The sequence below is a fragment of the Micromys minutus genome (genome assembly GCF_963924665.1).
Source record: "Micromys minutus genome assembly, chromosome: X".
NCBI classification, from domain to species: Eukaryota; Metazoa; Chordata; class Mammalia; order Rodentia; family Muridae; genus Micromys; species Micromys minutus.
Genome location: NC_137970.1, coordinates 2,511,362 through 2,526,707, shown reverse-complemented (window position 1 = coordinate 2,526,707; position 15,346 = coordinate 2,511,362). Strand labels below are relative to the sequence as shown.

General features: G+C 47.1%; 1 protein-coding gene across 2 annotated transcripts; it reads left to right on the top strand.

Moving 5' to 3' along the window:
* The first annotated feature begins 3,422 nt into the window (after positions 1-3,422).
* On the top strand, positions 3,423-13,786 carry CDK16 (cyclin dependent kinase 16). Of its 2 annotated transcripts, none has more exons than XM_080910455.1 (16): positions 3,423-3,637; positions 8,568-8,775; positions 9,274-9,407; positions 9,508-9,633; positions 9,726-9,782; positions 9,868-9,982; positions 10,560-10,654; positions 10,751-10,813; positions 11,068-11,191; positions 11,388-11,508; positions 11,589-11,686; positions 11,772-11,877; positions 11,959-12,001; positions 12,153-12,243; positions 13,355-13,432; positions 13,513-13,786. In XM_080910455.1, exons 2-16 carry the CDS (start codon positions 8,574-8,576, stop codon positions 13,548-13,550), a joined length of 1,491 nt encoding a protein of 496 aa, XP_080766581.1. In that variant the 5' UTR covers positions 3,423-3,637; positions 8,568-8,573; the 3' UTR covers positions 13,551-13,786. The 2 variants fall into 2 exon arrangements, with proteins under 2 accessions (XP_080766581.1, XP_080766582.1); XM_080910456.1 differs by lacking the exon at positions 3,423-3,637 and adding an exon at positions 3,707-4,081.
* Positions 13,787-15,346: the final 1,560 nt, after the last annotated feature.

Sequence of the window (15,346 nt, the reverse complement as noted above, 5' to 3'; positions counted from 1 at the left end):
CATGGGCATCCTGCATACTTTGTTCTTTCACTCTTTCATTGCAGCTGATTCCCTAGACATTGCAGTCTCTTTACCATCCTAGTCCTGGATTCCCTTGATACTTTACTTGTATCCGACACCCTTGTCCATTAAAACCAGCTTCAGAAGCCAAAAATGGTCCATTCCTGTAATCCCAGCACGCTGAAGGTAAATCGGAAGTTCAAGACCAACCTGGACTACATGAGACACTGCTTTAAAACCAAAAGATTTAAAACAACCAGTTATCCCATAATTCTATGTCTTAGATCACTGCCATGCATACCATTTTACTTTCATGTGTGTATACCATTACAAAACCAGACTGATAGGAAACACGGCTCAGTAAAGCCAGGATTGATTAGATCAGTATTAGGCCCCCTGTATCTAGCAGACTTGCAACTATTTGCCATCTAATTATTTAACCATTTGTTTAGTACTTACTACTAGGTACCATTATAGGTATTTGGTACATAGAATTCTAAGGCTTATGAAATTTAGAACAAATACAACTAAGGTAAGAGTTGAAGGGCTGGACAGATGCTCTTCCAAAAGGCCTGGGTTTGGCTTCCAGCACCTAAATTTCTGCTCATGACCATAACTCTGGTTCCAGGAATTTCATGGCCTCTTCTGGTCTGGACACAAGGATCAAACATATACAGATATACATGTACATTGGTGTTTTCCTTCATGGATAAGGGATCATGTGGGTGCTAAGGAAATTGAACCTGGGTCCTCTGGAAGAGCAGCCAGTGCTCTTAAGCACTGAGCCATCTCTCCATCCCTACAAGTGGTTTTAAAAAGCTAGTCTAACAGGATAGAGCAGTAGCTGGTGCTTATCTAGCATGCACCAAGTTATGGGTTCAATCTCCTGCATAAGCTGAGTGTAGTAGTACACACTGTAACCCAAGCACTGGTGAGGGAATTGGAAGAGAATCCAGTGCTCAAGGCCAGGCTGGCCTACAGAAAATCTTGTCTTGAACTACGTTGGGCTGGTAAAAGGGCTGAGTTTGAGACCCACATGGTGGAAAGAGCCAATTCTTGCAAGTTGTTCTCTGACCTTCACTTGTATGCCATAACACAAGTGTGTTCATACACAAACACAAAACTTTAAAAATTTATTACATTCATTTAATTGGGGGAGGAGCATCCCATAGTATACATGTGTAGGTCTTTCCATGTGAGTCCAAGAGACAGAACTTAGGCAGTTCAGTTTGGCAGCCAGGTGCCTTTACTTGCTGAGCCATTCTTCTGTCTTACCATTTTTCTTTCTTAAAGACAGATTCTCTTATGTAGCCCTGGCTGTCCTGGAGCTGTGCAGGCCAGGCTAACTTCAAGCTCATAGAACTGTCTCTGCCTCTTGAGAGTGCTGGGATTAAACGGTTTTACCACTATGCCTGGCCTATACATTTTTAAAAAGTTGTTTTTAAACTTCATTGTGTGTTTCACAAAAATTACTTCTCCTGGAGCTGGAGATACAGGCAGTGTGAACCACTTGATGTGTGTGCTGAGAACCAAACTGGGGGAGCAGCAAATACCTGTAAGCACTGAACCATTTCTCCATCCCACCCCCAATAATTAATTTTTGATTGTTTAAAGGTTCATCGATGAACCTGGCACAAATGTAAATGGGCTGGAGATGTTGCTCAGTTGGTAGAATGCAAATAAAACCAGGTGTGGTGGCAGGAAGAATCCAGACTTCAAAGTCATTCTTTTTTTTTCTCCCTTTTTATTGGATATTCTCTGTGTTTACATTTCAAATGTTATCCCCTTCTCCCCCACTCCCGTCTACCCTCCCCTTCAGTGTCATTCTTGACTACACTGAATTCAAGACTAGACTACAAAAGACCCTGTCTGAAAACAGAACAACAAAATGTTGACCAGGTCTGGGTATTAGCTCAATAGGGAAGCACACACAAGGCTGGGAATGGACTTTAACATTGCAAAGAAACATCTACATTTTAAAAGCCACGCTTTCAAAAGGGATGGAGTAAAGTGAGGATCTGGAATAATGGGATTGCAACAGGAAGAAATAAGAAGTGTAGATATTAGGCAAATGAATTCCAGGCAAGAGAACAGCGAGTATGAAGCCTCAGAGGCTCAACTGCCTGCTATATTCAAGAACTAGGATATTCTCCTGTTGTGAGAGGAAAGGTAGAGACTAAGTCTGTTAAATGATAGACTTGATGTCAGTCCTTGCAAGGAGGACATTCATGGCTGAAGGAGTACTTGCCAATAAATGACCCTTGCTTGAAAAATCTAACTAGTGGGCTGGAGAGATGACTCAGTGGGTAAGAGCATTGACTACTCTTCCAGAGGTCCTGAGTTCAATTCCTAGCAACCTCATGGTAGCTCACAACCATCTGTAATGGGATCTGATGCCCTCTTCTGGTGTGTCTGAAGACAGCTACAGTGTACATGAGATATATATATCAATCTCCTAACTGGGAATGAAGGCCAACCAGGGGAAAAGCCCAGGAGAGGCAAGAAAATTCCTGGGTCCAGTGTAAGGAAGTCTCAGAAAGTCTGCAGAACTGTTTGGGATAGATATGGAAAATCGTGTCATTTTCTACAGAGAGAAATGAGAAGTATGCCTGGCAATGTTGGCCATAGTAAGTATGAAATGGGAGGGGAAATGGAAGGGGGAAGGGAAGGGAGATGGGATTGGGGGAAAGGGAATAACATCTGAAATGTAAATACAGAAAATTTCCAATTTAAAAAAAAAGAAAGGTGTCAAGAACGTCCAATTAGGGGAGCTTGTACAGAATGTTAGAATGAGGCAGCAAGAAGCTCCGCCCAAGCCAAAGTTCCAAACCACCACCTTAGTGGAGTCTGCCCCCTCTTATAGGCCTGCCTTTCCTCTCAGCCTAGGTTCCACACCAAAAAGCTGCTAGAGAATGTGGCAATGGTTACAGGAGGGACCCAGCTGATTGAGTAGTCTTTGGACCAATTATCTTACGGGATATTCAGCGACCTCCTGAGAAGCGCTCAGAACAAAAAGGCGAGCCTAAAAACCAATTTAAAAAAAAAGTACAGAGGAGGAGGCAAGCTGAGGGGAAAGCTAGATCATGCTTCTTCAGCTTTGCCACGCCCTTCATTCTTGCTCGGCCTTGCCGCAGGGAGCAAATCTGATTGGCTGAGCGTCACTTTTTCAAAAGGGTGGGGCTACATACGTTTCGCAGTGGGGAACAAACTAGTGGTAGAGGGTGGTGGCAGGGCGGGGCTAGATTGTCCTATCTAAGGTGGGAAAGGCCAATGGTAATCCAGGCCACCTCTCCTAGAAAGTCATTTCGAGCCTTTAAATTCTTGCCTCCTGAGGCACCACAAAGGATTAGAGCTGCCTGGCTCACCTGTTCTTTTTCTCCTTGCAAAAGTCCTGTTCGCTACCATGGGGATGTACCAAGTGAGACTGTAGGGAAAGAAGGTGGTGACTGGCACGCCTGGCTACTGGCTGCTGCTCACCTCAATGCTAGAAGATTTCTAGCAAGACCAAAACTGATTATTAGCCCACCTCTACATTCCCCTGGCGCCGTTCCAGGGCCAACGCCACATTCCCTGCTGGGCACGCAATGGCCGCACCCCCTCCCGCTGCAGAAGGCTCTTTTGGTACACGCAATCCGAGGTGAGTCTCCTCCTTCCTGCTTCACACCCCCCCAAAGCGTGTGCGTGCGCATGCGTATAGCGCGGCGCGCGCGGCTGTTGGGCCGCTGGCTGGGGGGCTCTGGGATCTGCTGCGTCTCCGCTAGCTGTCTGCCGTGAGTCACGAGCCGCCGTGAACACCCGGATTCCAGCGGGCGCTTGCGAGCATAGGGGCATCGCCCGCAGTGGCCAAGCTCATGGCCGGCTGAGCGGGACGCCGCCTCCGCCTCAGCCACCGCCGCCGCCGCCGCCTCTTCCTCCTCAGCCGGCGGCGGCCCGGGCCCAGCAGCCATGGCTGAAGACTACTGGGACGGGCGCCTGCGGCGAACTGGAGGAAAAGGAGGTCGTGCGGCCTCATCCCGGGCCGCCGCCCCAGGCGCCACCGCGCCGGCCCCGCGGCTCTGAGGTTACTCGTGCGCCCCCTCCGGTGAGCGTGTCCTCGATACTTAGGGTGGGGGCTGCTCTTCCTAAAGAACCAACAGGACCCTAGGCAGTGCTGGAACAAGAGTTAGGGGGTTCTGGGCTGCTTGGCTGTCAGGTGTTCCCTCCCCCTCGAATTTCCCAGAATGCACCGGGGGGTCATTTGGGGCCTCCCTGACCTTGGCCCCGCCCTGGGCCCCTGTCCTGGGAGCTGAGGATGGGAAGTGATGTGGATGCTAAGTGGGAGAAGGGTGATGAAATGACTAGAGTTATGGGAATGGATTGATAGAGTAGTGGTGAAAGGCTCGAGGTTACTAAAGGGGTAGGAACATGTAATAAGCCTTACGACTTCAAGCCCAGTGTGCTTATGGAAAGAGGTTGCAGGGCCAGGAGAGACGTGATGGGGTATAACGGGGTTTCGAGTGAGAGCAGTTCCAAAACACACTAGTGGAGGTTGGAGCTTCAGAAGCCCAGTGTAAATGGAGAAAGATTGGTACAGGTACCAGAAGGTGTACTGATAGACTCAGGGTTCTGAGGCCGAGTGTGTGGTGATGAAGGTCAGGATAGTATTCATTGCGTTTGTCCACGAGATTGACGGTGGCAGCTTCTCTGGGTCCAGGGTGTACTCATGGAGGTAGTGGAGGGTCCTGGAGATGAGGGTATGTAGATGTAATAAAGGTAGTGTGAGGCCAGTATATGCTAGTGAAGGCAGAGCTATTGAAGGATCTGAGAGTGTGTGTGTGTAATGAGGAACGGTGGGGGAAGGCCCACACCACTGGGTATCAGGTGCGTGCATACTTGTGTACGGGAGATTGTCAGTAAAGGAAGTATAATGAGATTAGCACACTAAGGGTCAAAATGAAGTGTGAGTGGTTGCCCATAAAGGCAGAGTGTGAGTTTCCAAAAATGTGGGGTCAATACTATATATGAAGTTCTAGAGCAGTAGTTCTCAACTTGTGGGGGTAGAATATCATATCCTGCATGTCAAATGTTTACATGACAATTCATAAAAGCAAAAGTATAGTTATGAAGTAGCAACAAAAATAATATTATGGTTGGGGTTCATGAGAAATTGTAGTAAAGGATCACAGCACTAGGAAGGTTGAGAACCACTGGTCTAGAGGCTGCTACCGTGGGATTAGGTAGATGCAGACTTAAATGTAAGGTATTGGGGGAAGAGCATGAAGTAAAATATGCTGAGGAACATCAAAACACTGTGTTTTTTCTACCCGTGGGCCACTGAAGTGTGTTGATTTGGGGAGTGCTACAGGAGTAGAGTTTTTTATGGGGGCTGGAGAATCTAGTGAATAATGAAAGGAACACAGCTATGAAGGAAATCAGTTTGTGAAGCAAAGAGATAGTGGTCGGAGTGGGAATGGTTGGTTGAAGTGGGGAAGGGGGATAGGAATAGGTGATGGTGTACCAAAGTGAATTGGAGCCATAAACTGAAGTGTACGTGATTAGGGGTCAGGGTCGAATGGAGGAACTGCATGCACTAATGAGAGTCAGTCTGATACAGAACAGTGTGTTTCTCCCTGGAGAATAGGGCTCAGTAAGGGTTCAAGGTGTAATAATAGAGTTGGGACTGGGTATGTGCTAGTCAGTGTCAAGATACAGTGAAGATTCAGCTCATGCTGAGGGAATGAACAGTGAAAGTACAAGAATGTATGTTAACAGTGGTCATAACTCTGAAGGTAAGGGCTAGAGAGATGGCTCAGCTGTTAAGAGCATGCACTGCTCTTCCTGAGGACCTGAGTTTAGATCCCGGCATGCACATCGAGACTCCTAACTGTGAAGGGGCCCAAGTGTGAACAGAACTGGTCAGGGATTGTACAGGATTCACAATGTACTAATATGATTCAAAGTTGTGTGAAAGTCCAGAGAATGTTAATTTGGGTCAGCTGTAGAACACCCTGAATGCATGTTAATGAGAATCAGAATCCAGAGGGGACATTGTTATTGGGAAGGGCAGTTCTACAGAGAGGCTAACAAGCATCTAGGCTAGGAAGGGACTCTTCCTGAGGGTCTAGCATGTGCTCATAGAGCTCAGGACAGATTGGAATATGTGTGAGTGTTATAGTATGACAACTGTGTGCTCAGGAGTTGGACTTTCTGAGTCCTTGGTATGAGAGTATCCTGAGGACTGGTGAGTATGTTTTTGAAGGATGCCAAGAAGGACAAATACCATGTAGAATGTCCTGATTCTTGCTTCACTTCACTTGAGTTTATAAGCTCAGAAAACTGAAATTATAGTATTTAAGTTTTGCTACTCATAAATAAATGCTTAAGTGTATCTGTTTTTAGGAGTCTGTCCCCCCCCCTCAAATGTTAGATAATACCCTGTCTTCTTAAAATCCCCCAAAAGATGAATTCTGGGAAATATTCATTCATCGAGGGTTCCAGTTAGAAGTCATAAATTAATTTATGGCTTCCTCACCATCTTCCTTTTCCTAGCCTTTTACCTTATCACTTGACACCTCATACAAAACAACTGGGTATGAGTGTCATATGGGGACAAAAGGAAGTCCTTGGGAACTGGCCACTTTCTAGGCCTAGATCCAGTGTCTCCAAGGTCAGGATTTTATGGCATTGTCCTGGGTTCCCTGTGGGTGGATCTTAGCCTTATCTATCTGATATTTCTTCTGCTAGGCTGGCTCTACCTTCCCTTCTAGAGACTGCAAACAGAGTAGGGAAGTGGGAGTGGGAACTTCTGGGGTAAGCATTTTGTTTCAAAGTAACAAGTGACCCATTTCATTTGAATTCATCCCCAGCCTTATCCTCAACTCCCAGTCTAGCTATACTTGGGCTGTGGGCCATCTCAAGCCCTGCTGTGAGTACAGATGGCTCCTGAGCTAGGTCTTTCCCCCTCCTTGCTGGCCCAGAGCCCAGGAGGAAGCAGAAGAATGCCGACCTAAACCTTTTGGTGGCCCCATTCCCACTAGCAGCTCATTTAGGTCATCTTGTTGATTCTACTATCCCTAGGTGTCTTTTTGGGGGTAGTTTGTAACCGTCTGGGACTTAACCTCAACAAAGGTTGGTACTAGGCTCTCAGCCCCTTGATTGGCTACTTCTATATGTACTTTTTGATATCAGCCATTATTCCACGTTCTGGGATATAGCAGCAGTCTAAACATACAGAAATCTACCCTGGTGAAACAAATCTTCTAGTTGTGGTGGTGAGAAGACAGACAGTAAAAAGGAAAGAAACCGATATGTAGATGGTGTTATTTCTGAGGTGAGATGAGATCTGAGGGATGGGGCTAGAGAGATGGCTCAGCTACAGTTACTTATATAGAATAAATAAATAAATCTTTAAAAAAGATCTGAGGGACACATTAGAAAGGCAAAGGAGCTTAAGATGGCTGAGTCTTTTTAAGATTTATTTATTTATTTTATACATGAGTACACTGTAGCTGTCTTCAGACACATCAGAAGAGGGCATCAGATCCCATTACAGATGGTTGTGAGCCACCATGTGGTAGCTGGGAATTGAACTCAGGACCTCTGGAAGAACAGTCAGTGCTCTTGACCACTGAGCCATGTCTATAGCCCCCTGGCTGAGTTTTTAAATAAGCCTCATGGAAAAGGTGATATTTGAACAATGGGCTGGAGATGGTGGGGGTAAGATTTTCCAATCTGGGAAGCAACTGATGTACAGATCCTGAGGTGGAAACTATTGGGTGTGGTACAGAACGACAACTAGGAATGATGAAGGAGGTGGTGAGGCTACAGGGTAATAGGGGAAATGAGGTATATATAACATGGGTCACATGAGGACTAGTATGTTTATTTGGGATAATAAGAAAGATGTGAATTCTCTAGGAGAAAAAGAATATGGTCTAGTTTTATAAAAACTTGGGTTTGTTTGGACTCCATGGGTCCCAGCCCTATAGAACCTGTTTAGCAGCTCTGAGTATACTGAGATACCCTCCTCACCCCCCTGCCAACTCCATCCAGTGGTTGGGCCTACACAGCCCCCCCCATCTGGATAGAGAAGTGGGATAATCCATTAGTCACCATGACAGTGGTTGCTGAGGGCGGTGAAAGGGTCCTTGTGGGCCACAGGGAGCATTCTGCCTGGCAGTTGGGGGCAATGTGGGGCTGGTGTCAGCGAAACATGCCATTTTATGGGCGCACCCAGGACTTTGTCACTAGTCCTTCAGTTCTGACTGAACCCCTTGTCCCAACTGTGGCTGCGTCTGTCACTGCTGCTGCACCTGAGGATAGTTGTTGTGGAGTCCTATGCTCCCACAGTGAGACTATCGCCCTAGAGACCAACAACCTACTGAGTGGACCCTTACCCTCAGCTAGCCACCCAAGTCTTGGTACCCAGGTAGGCTACTTAGGAGTAGGCCAACAATGAGAAAGGATCTGTAGTGATGGGCATTGACATGTTCATGTTGGTGTCCCTCTCTTGGTTGTTGGGGTCTTTAAGGCACCCTGATGATCAAGCAGGGACTAATGTCCTCATTTCAATTCATGTCCCTGTTCAGGTCGCCATGGATCGGATGAAGAAGATCAAACGGCAGTTGTCAATGACACTCCGAGGGGGCCGAGGTATAGACAAGACCAATGGTGTCCCTGAGCAGATAGGCCTGGATGAGAGTGGTGGCGGTGGTGGCAGTGACCTTGGAGAAGCCCCCACCCGTGTTGCCCCTGGGGAGCTTCGCTCTATTCGAGGCCCACTCAGCTCTGCGCCAGGTGGGTCTACTTCGCTCATTTTATTCTTCCTGTCCCGGCTCCCAGATTCTGCCTCCCAGACTCGTCTTCATTTTCCTTAGACTCTTGTTTTCATTTTTCCTCCTTTTCTAACACACTTTGTTTGTACTTCCTTGACTGTATCCAGGCCCCAGGATGGGGAAGACTGTTTTGCCTATTCAGCTGCCCCAAGGTTCTCTGCCTTTTCCCTACACTCTGTGGTAGCCCTCTCAAATTGGATCTGCCTTCTTAGGGCTCTTGGCAATGCCTGCTACCACTTGCCTTCTGACCAGGGGCAGCTACCATCTCAGCTTATCTCTGATGGAATACTCCACTAGGTGACCACACTCCCTCCATATGTGTCCTGGGTCTACCTGTGTTTCCAAGTCTGTTTTAATGGCCATGTATACAAATGGATATGATGAAGGAATGTATTGTATTGAGAGAAAGAGGGAATGCTCTTGACTCCAAAGGCCTGGCCCTTTTCTCTCCCCAACCCAGAGATTGTGCACGAAGACATGAAGATGGGATCTGATGGGGAGAGTGACCAGGCTTCAGCCACATCCTCAGATGAGGTGCAGTCTCCAGTGAGAGTACGCATGCGCAACCACCCCCCACGCAAGATCTCTACTGAGGTGCTTGATCTCTGTTCCAGTGTTGGAAGAATTGGAAAATGAGGTTATCTTTGGGAAGGTGGAGTGTATGATCCTTCTTCTCTTTCATCTTGGCTTCTAGGACATCAACAAACGCCTGTCACTACCAGCTGACATACGGTTGCCTGAGGGCTACCTTGAGAAGCTGACCCTTAATAGCCCCATCTTTGATAAGCCTCTTAGCCGGCGCCTCCGCCGTGTCAGCTTGGTAAGTATCTCTTTTTGTCCCATCTACCACCTATCCAACTCTCACAGTGCCCCTTTTCAACCCTGCCTCAACATACCTCCTTTGCCCCACAGTCTGAGATTGGCTTTGGGAAACTGGAGACCTACATCAAACTAGACAAGCTGGGTGAGGTAAGACAGTTAAAGGGACTTCGGTAAAGATGGGGTCAGTATGAACTCCATGCAACCTCATAACATCTTTGCTATTGTACTCCAGGGTACCTATGCCACTGTCTACAAAGGCAAAAGCAAGCTCACAGACAACCTTGTAGCACTTAAGGAGATCAGACTGGAACATGAAGAAGGGGCACCCTGTACTGCTATCAGGGAAGGTACAAACCCCACCCTAGACTTTCTTGAGTGCATGGCACATACTTATATTCTCTATGATGAGTAAGGACAGAGACAGGGGTTTTTCTGACCTTCTCTCCTTACCTGTACAACACTGCTAATAAGCAAGGTAATTAGGAACCTGAGTGAATTCAGAAGGTGAATTATGGTATTTGCTTTCATTCTTCAAGTACTCACGGTGTTCAGAAAATCACAGGAAGTAGATTTGAATTACACAGAAAATGAGTACAAATTCCAGCCTGCCTATTTAGCTTTAAAACAAGGCCCTTTCCCAGAAAGCAAAAACAGATTATGAACATATAATGTCACATGAAGTTGGAGCTGTAGTCCCATGCTCTTGCTTGATACTCTTGTCTAAGCCTTTTTTCTACACGTGGACCATGGATACACACCTGCATCTTACCATGGTGTAAATCAGAGCTAGTTGCTTTGAGGCATTACACTAAACTGTACAGGGAAAGAAGAAAACCCTCAACTCATATCTATCTGGTCCTTATTCTCACCTTTATTCTGAGACTGGAACCCTTAATCTTCTGTTCTATTCCATGCTTTCTACAGTGTCTCTGCTCAAGGACCTCAAGCATGCCAACATCGTCACACTACATGACATTATCCACACAGAGAAGTCCCTCACCCTTGTCTTTGAATACTTGGTAAGGTTGGATAGCAGTTGGACGCAGGGAAGTGGGGAAATGGTCAAGAGCTGTATAGTATGTGACTTGTACCTGTACTACCTCTTTCATCCTCAGGACAAGGACCTGAAGCAGTACCTGGATGACTGTGGAAATGTCATCAACATGCACAATGTGAAAGTGGGTGTGGGACAGAAAGCAAAAGGCAGGAGGGGGCCCCCACTCACCCACTCACTGCACAATTCTCCCAGAAACAGCCTTTTCTTGTATGTTTTTTTCTGGGAGCCATTGGAGGGTATTGGGAGCCTGTCATCTTTTGTGTGATAAGACATTGGGCTCAGTTGTCTATTTGGGAGGGAACATTGCCTGCCTGCTGCCAGGGAATTCAGTAGTGGATAGCTTTTGACTTCTGCCTGCCATTCCTGGGTCTCTAGCTGTTCCTGTTCCAGTTGCTCCGTGGCCTGGCCTACTGCCACAGGCAGAAGGTGCTACACCGAGACCTCAAGCCTCAGAACCTACTCATCAACGAGAGGGGAGAGCTCAAACTGGCAGACTTTGGTACCACCAGCTTCTCCCTTCTTCCCATCGAGTCCTCAGCATTATTCTTCAAATAACCCAATTCCCTATGACCACCCAGTCTTCCTTCCCCTTCAGTCTCTCCAGACTTTGACTATGGCATTCTTAGCCCCAGTTGCACTCTATTCTAGGCTTTGCCCACAACCTCATTCCAGCTGCTCCCTTTTTTGCCTCGCAGGCCTGGCTCGTGCCAAGTCAATTCCTACTAAAACATACTCCAACGAAGTGGTGACACTGTGGTACCGGCCCCCTGACATCCTACTTGGGTCCACAGACTACTCTACCCAAATCGACATGTGGTGAGGAGAGGTGGAAGTACAGAAGGGGGTGGCTTTCCTAGCCAACTCCCCCCTATATTTATGGTGCCTTTCCTGCCCAGGGGTGTAGGCTGCATCTTCTATGAGATGGCCACGGGCCGGCCCCTCTTCCCGGGCTCCACAGTGGAAGAACAGCTGCACTTCATCTTCCGCATTTTGGGTGAGGAGGAAATGTGTTTCTAAGGAGTTATAGGGACATGCAGGGAAGACCTAAGATGTGAGAAGTAACTTTTATTCCTTACTAGGAACCCCAACTGAGGAGACATGGCCAGGTATCCTGTCCAATGAGGAGTTTAGAACATACAACTACCCCAAGTACCGAGCCGAGGCCCTTCTGAGCCATGCACCCCGGTGAGGCTGGTGGGTAGGTGGGCATAAGGGGCCAGAGTGTCTGAACTCAGTATAAAGCACATCCCCTTACCTTTATGTTAGACTTGATAGCGATGGAGCTGACCTCCTCACCAAGCTGCTGCAGGTAAGACCATCTTCAGAGGCCAACCTTAAGAGGGTTGGTGTTCCAGGTGTAGGAAAATTGGAACTCCCCCAAGGGCAGGCTCTGGGGAGGGTAGGTGAAGAAACCTATGTGTTGAGATAACCATACTAATACACTCTTCTTCCTAACTCAGTTTGAGGGTCGCAATCGGATCTCTGCTGAGGATGCCATGAAACATCCATTCTTTCTCAGCTTGGGGGAGCGGATCCACAAACTTCCTGACAGTGAGTGGGAATGGGCTCAAGTTGGGACTTTGTGGAGCAGAGCCACTAGAACATAGGGTGCTGGTTTGTGCCATACTTGAGGGAAGGAACATCCTCACGTACATGTGTCAGGTTGTATCTATTAGGAAAAAAATTTGTTTTCATCTTGTATTCCTTTAACTTTTTATGAAAAGTTTCATACAGTACATATAGATGCAATATCCAAAAAATGTACACCATAGTTTTTGCAAACTGAACACCCACATAACTTTCACACTGTTCAAAACGAATGGTAGAAGTTCTCCTATATCTTCCTTAGACTGTCTTCAGCATTCCAGGCCCTTTCCCGGAGTAAGAAATAGCAGGGAGCTTTGGATTTGAGGGATTTAGGTTTTGTTTAGAGGATTCTTTGGAGGCAGAGTTGTGCTAGGTAGTCCTGGCTTGTGGTCATGTGGCTTTTTGAGATACTTTGTGAATCAGGGTAAACCTTGGGTTTGCTATGTAGTATAGGATGAACTCAAACTTCTGATCCTGCCACCAGCTCCCAAGTGCTGGGATTGATAGGTTCATGTCACCGCACCTGTGGTGTGCTATGTTTCTTAGGCTAGCCTGAAACTTGTGACAATGCTCCTGTCTCAGACACCTAAGAACTTTTAAATTTCAGGCAAGAGCCTGATTTAAAAAGTATTTCATCCTAGGCATAGTGGTGCTCATCTTTAATCCCATCACGTGGACGGTAGAAGTAGGCCCATTTCTGTGAGATCTAGGCCAGCCAAGTCTACATAGTGAGTTGCTGGAGTGCCAGGGTCATAGAGACCATATCTCAGAAAATAAAACAAAAGGTTCATTACATCAAAAAGTTGAGCTTATGTTTCCTATCTACCCACTGAATTAGTAATTAGATCCTAAAGTACCACCTATTGTAAGTAGTATCTATATTAGCATCATATATCATACTTGATAAAGCTAGTACTTTTTTGTGTCATGCAGTAGTCCATGTCTCATCTTCCTTAGTTATAGGCAGTTTGACAGAAAAAAGTCAAGCTTCTCAAAAGAAGCAACTTGTGCCAAGTAGGGTTTGTTCTGGGTAGACCCATGACTCATCTCCCACTTACATTTCTCTTATTTACAGCTACTTCCATATTTGCACTAAAGGAGGTACAGCTACAAAAGGAGGCCAATATTCGGTCCACTTCTATGCCTGATTCAGGTAAGCGTGGCCCTCTTCTCTTGCTCTATCCACCTACATGCTTGCCCACTAACAGCTATTCACTCTGCTTTCCCCTGCAGGCAGGCCAGCTTTCCGTGTGGTGGATACCGAGTTCTAAGCCAAGTTTTAAGCCACAGACCAAGGCCCCAGCAGGCAGCGGCTGGAGGGATGCCACACCCCTTACAGGACAGCCCCCACCTGTAATCCCATCTGCTTGTTGCCTGCTTACCTGCCTGAGCCACACTCCCCTGCCAACTTGTCCCCTGCCACCTGCCCAAACACTGAACCACTGGCCTGGCCTGTCAACCCAATCATTGGCCTGTCTGCTGGGTGCTAACAAAGCTCTCACCACTACTTTGCTTGATGTGTCTGTCTCTGTCTTGGTAGTTGCTGGTGGACAGAATGGCCATGCCAGCTTTCCACACTAAGGCTAGGCCTTCCCTTTTCATCACACTCTCCCAGGACTACTACCCTATGGCCAGCCAGGGGTTTGGAGCTGGCCCAGGCCAGGTTCTCAATCGACTTTGACTAGAAGGTAGTGATGCCTTGGGTCTAAGGCATCATTTGCCTGCTTCCCACCTGTCCCACTTGCCTCTGTTATATGGGCCTTCTTTTTTGTTAGTTTCTTTTATTGTTTTTTATTATTATTTTAAATGAGGTTCTCACTTTTTAATGCAATATCTCTGTATACAGACTGGTTGGGCGCTACTCCCTGAGTGTGGCCCTCCGACAGTATTTTGTGCAATGAAGTCCCACTCCCAGCCTTTGAGAGGTAGGGACCCAGACCCTATTTAGATCCTGACCGTCACTAGACCCTGGGATTGGCTATGGGAAAGCATGCCGCAGCCACTCACCTTCCTCCCCTACTTAGTGTCCCCAGTTATGGGGGACCTGAGAACTACCAGAGACTGGGAGATGGACATGGTAGGGCCTACTTTTTCCCTCCTTCAGTCCCGTAGCCAGGGCCTCCTTCCTTCTCAGGGTCTTCCCCAGCCCAGCTCTACCTAGCCCTCCTGCCCTGTCCTACTCGGTGCTGTTGAGTAGGGGCTCTGCCCAGAATTGACCAGCTTAGTGAGGAGCCATATATAACATGTATATGTGCACAAGCAGGGGGACATGTGAGAGTTTGTGCCCAATTGTTACACCCCAATCCCTGGGAGGGTAAGGCAGGCCAAGGGCAGTCTCCTGGATGGATGGTTTGCTCCCCTTCCTCCACCTTAAGCCTTGGGACCCTTAAGCGGGGTGGGAGGGCAAGGGAGGGTGCCCTCCTAGTGGGGTTTGGGGGGATTGGGTTCCTGAATGCACCATAATCGCTGTATGAAATATTAAAAAAAGTCTAAAGTGAAAAGTCTGGTTGTAAATTATCAAAAAGGCAAAGGGACTCAAGCTATGGAGATGACTGGAACATCATGAATCCTTACCTGGTCCCATTAAGTAATAACATTGGGACAGAGTTGGCTGGAAGTGTTGTGGGACTGGGGGAGGTGTTAAGATAAAAACTTTGGAGGAATTGCACATAGAATGGTAAGATGAGTTGAAGCAGTAGGGTGGACTTAATTGTGTTATTGGGAATCAAGCATTGAGCATAGACGAGTTAGATTTATCTAGCATTATGGACAAACCTGAAAGGATGAAGACAGGAAATGTAAAAAAAAAAAAAAAAAAAAACAGGAAAGTTGGAAGGCCCAGTAGATCCAGGGTGATATGAGGCAGAAAGGTCCAGTTTAACTGACACCAAAGAGATGGAGAGTGAAAGTAAAGTAGGGCTTTGATGACTTAAAACCTGAATTCTGGTCAGCACCACTAATTTAAAGGCTCAAAGGGTGGTGATGTGTGCATGTACGCACTTAAGAGACAGAGGCAGGCAGATCTCTGCATTTGAGGCCAGCCTGGTCTCCAGAGTGAGTTACACAC

Excerpts from the sequence above, each read along its gene's own strand:
- CDK16 (XM_080910455.1), top strand. The coding sequence starts at position 8,574 with ATGGATCGGATGAAGAAGATCAAACGGCAGTTGTCAATGACACTCCGA. Across the intron at positions 9,408-9,507 it reads CACGCAAGATCTCTACTGAG|GACATCAACAAACGCCTGTC; the intron begins GTGCTTGATCTC and ends CTTGGCTTCTAG. Across the intron at positions 10,655-10,750 it reads CCCTTGTCTTTGAATACTTG|GACAAGGACCTGAAGCAGTA; the intron begins GTAAGGTTGGAT and ends TTTCATCCTCAG.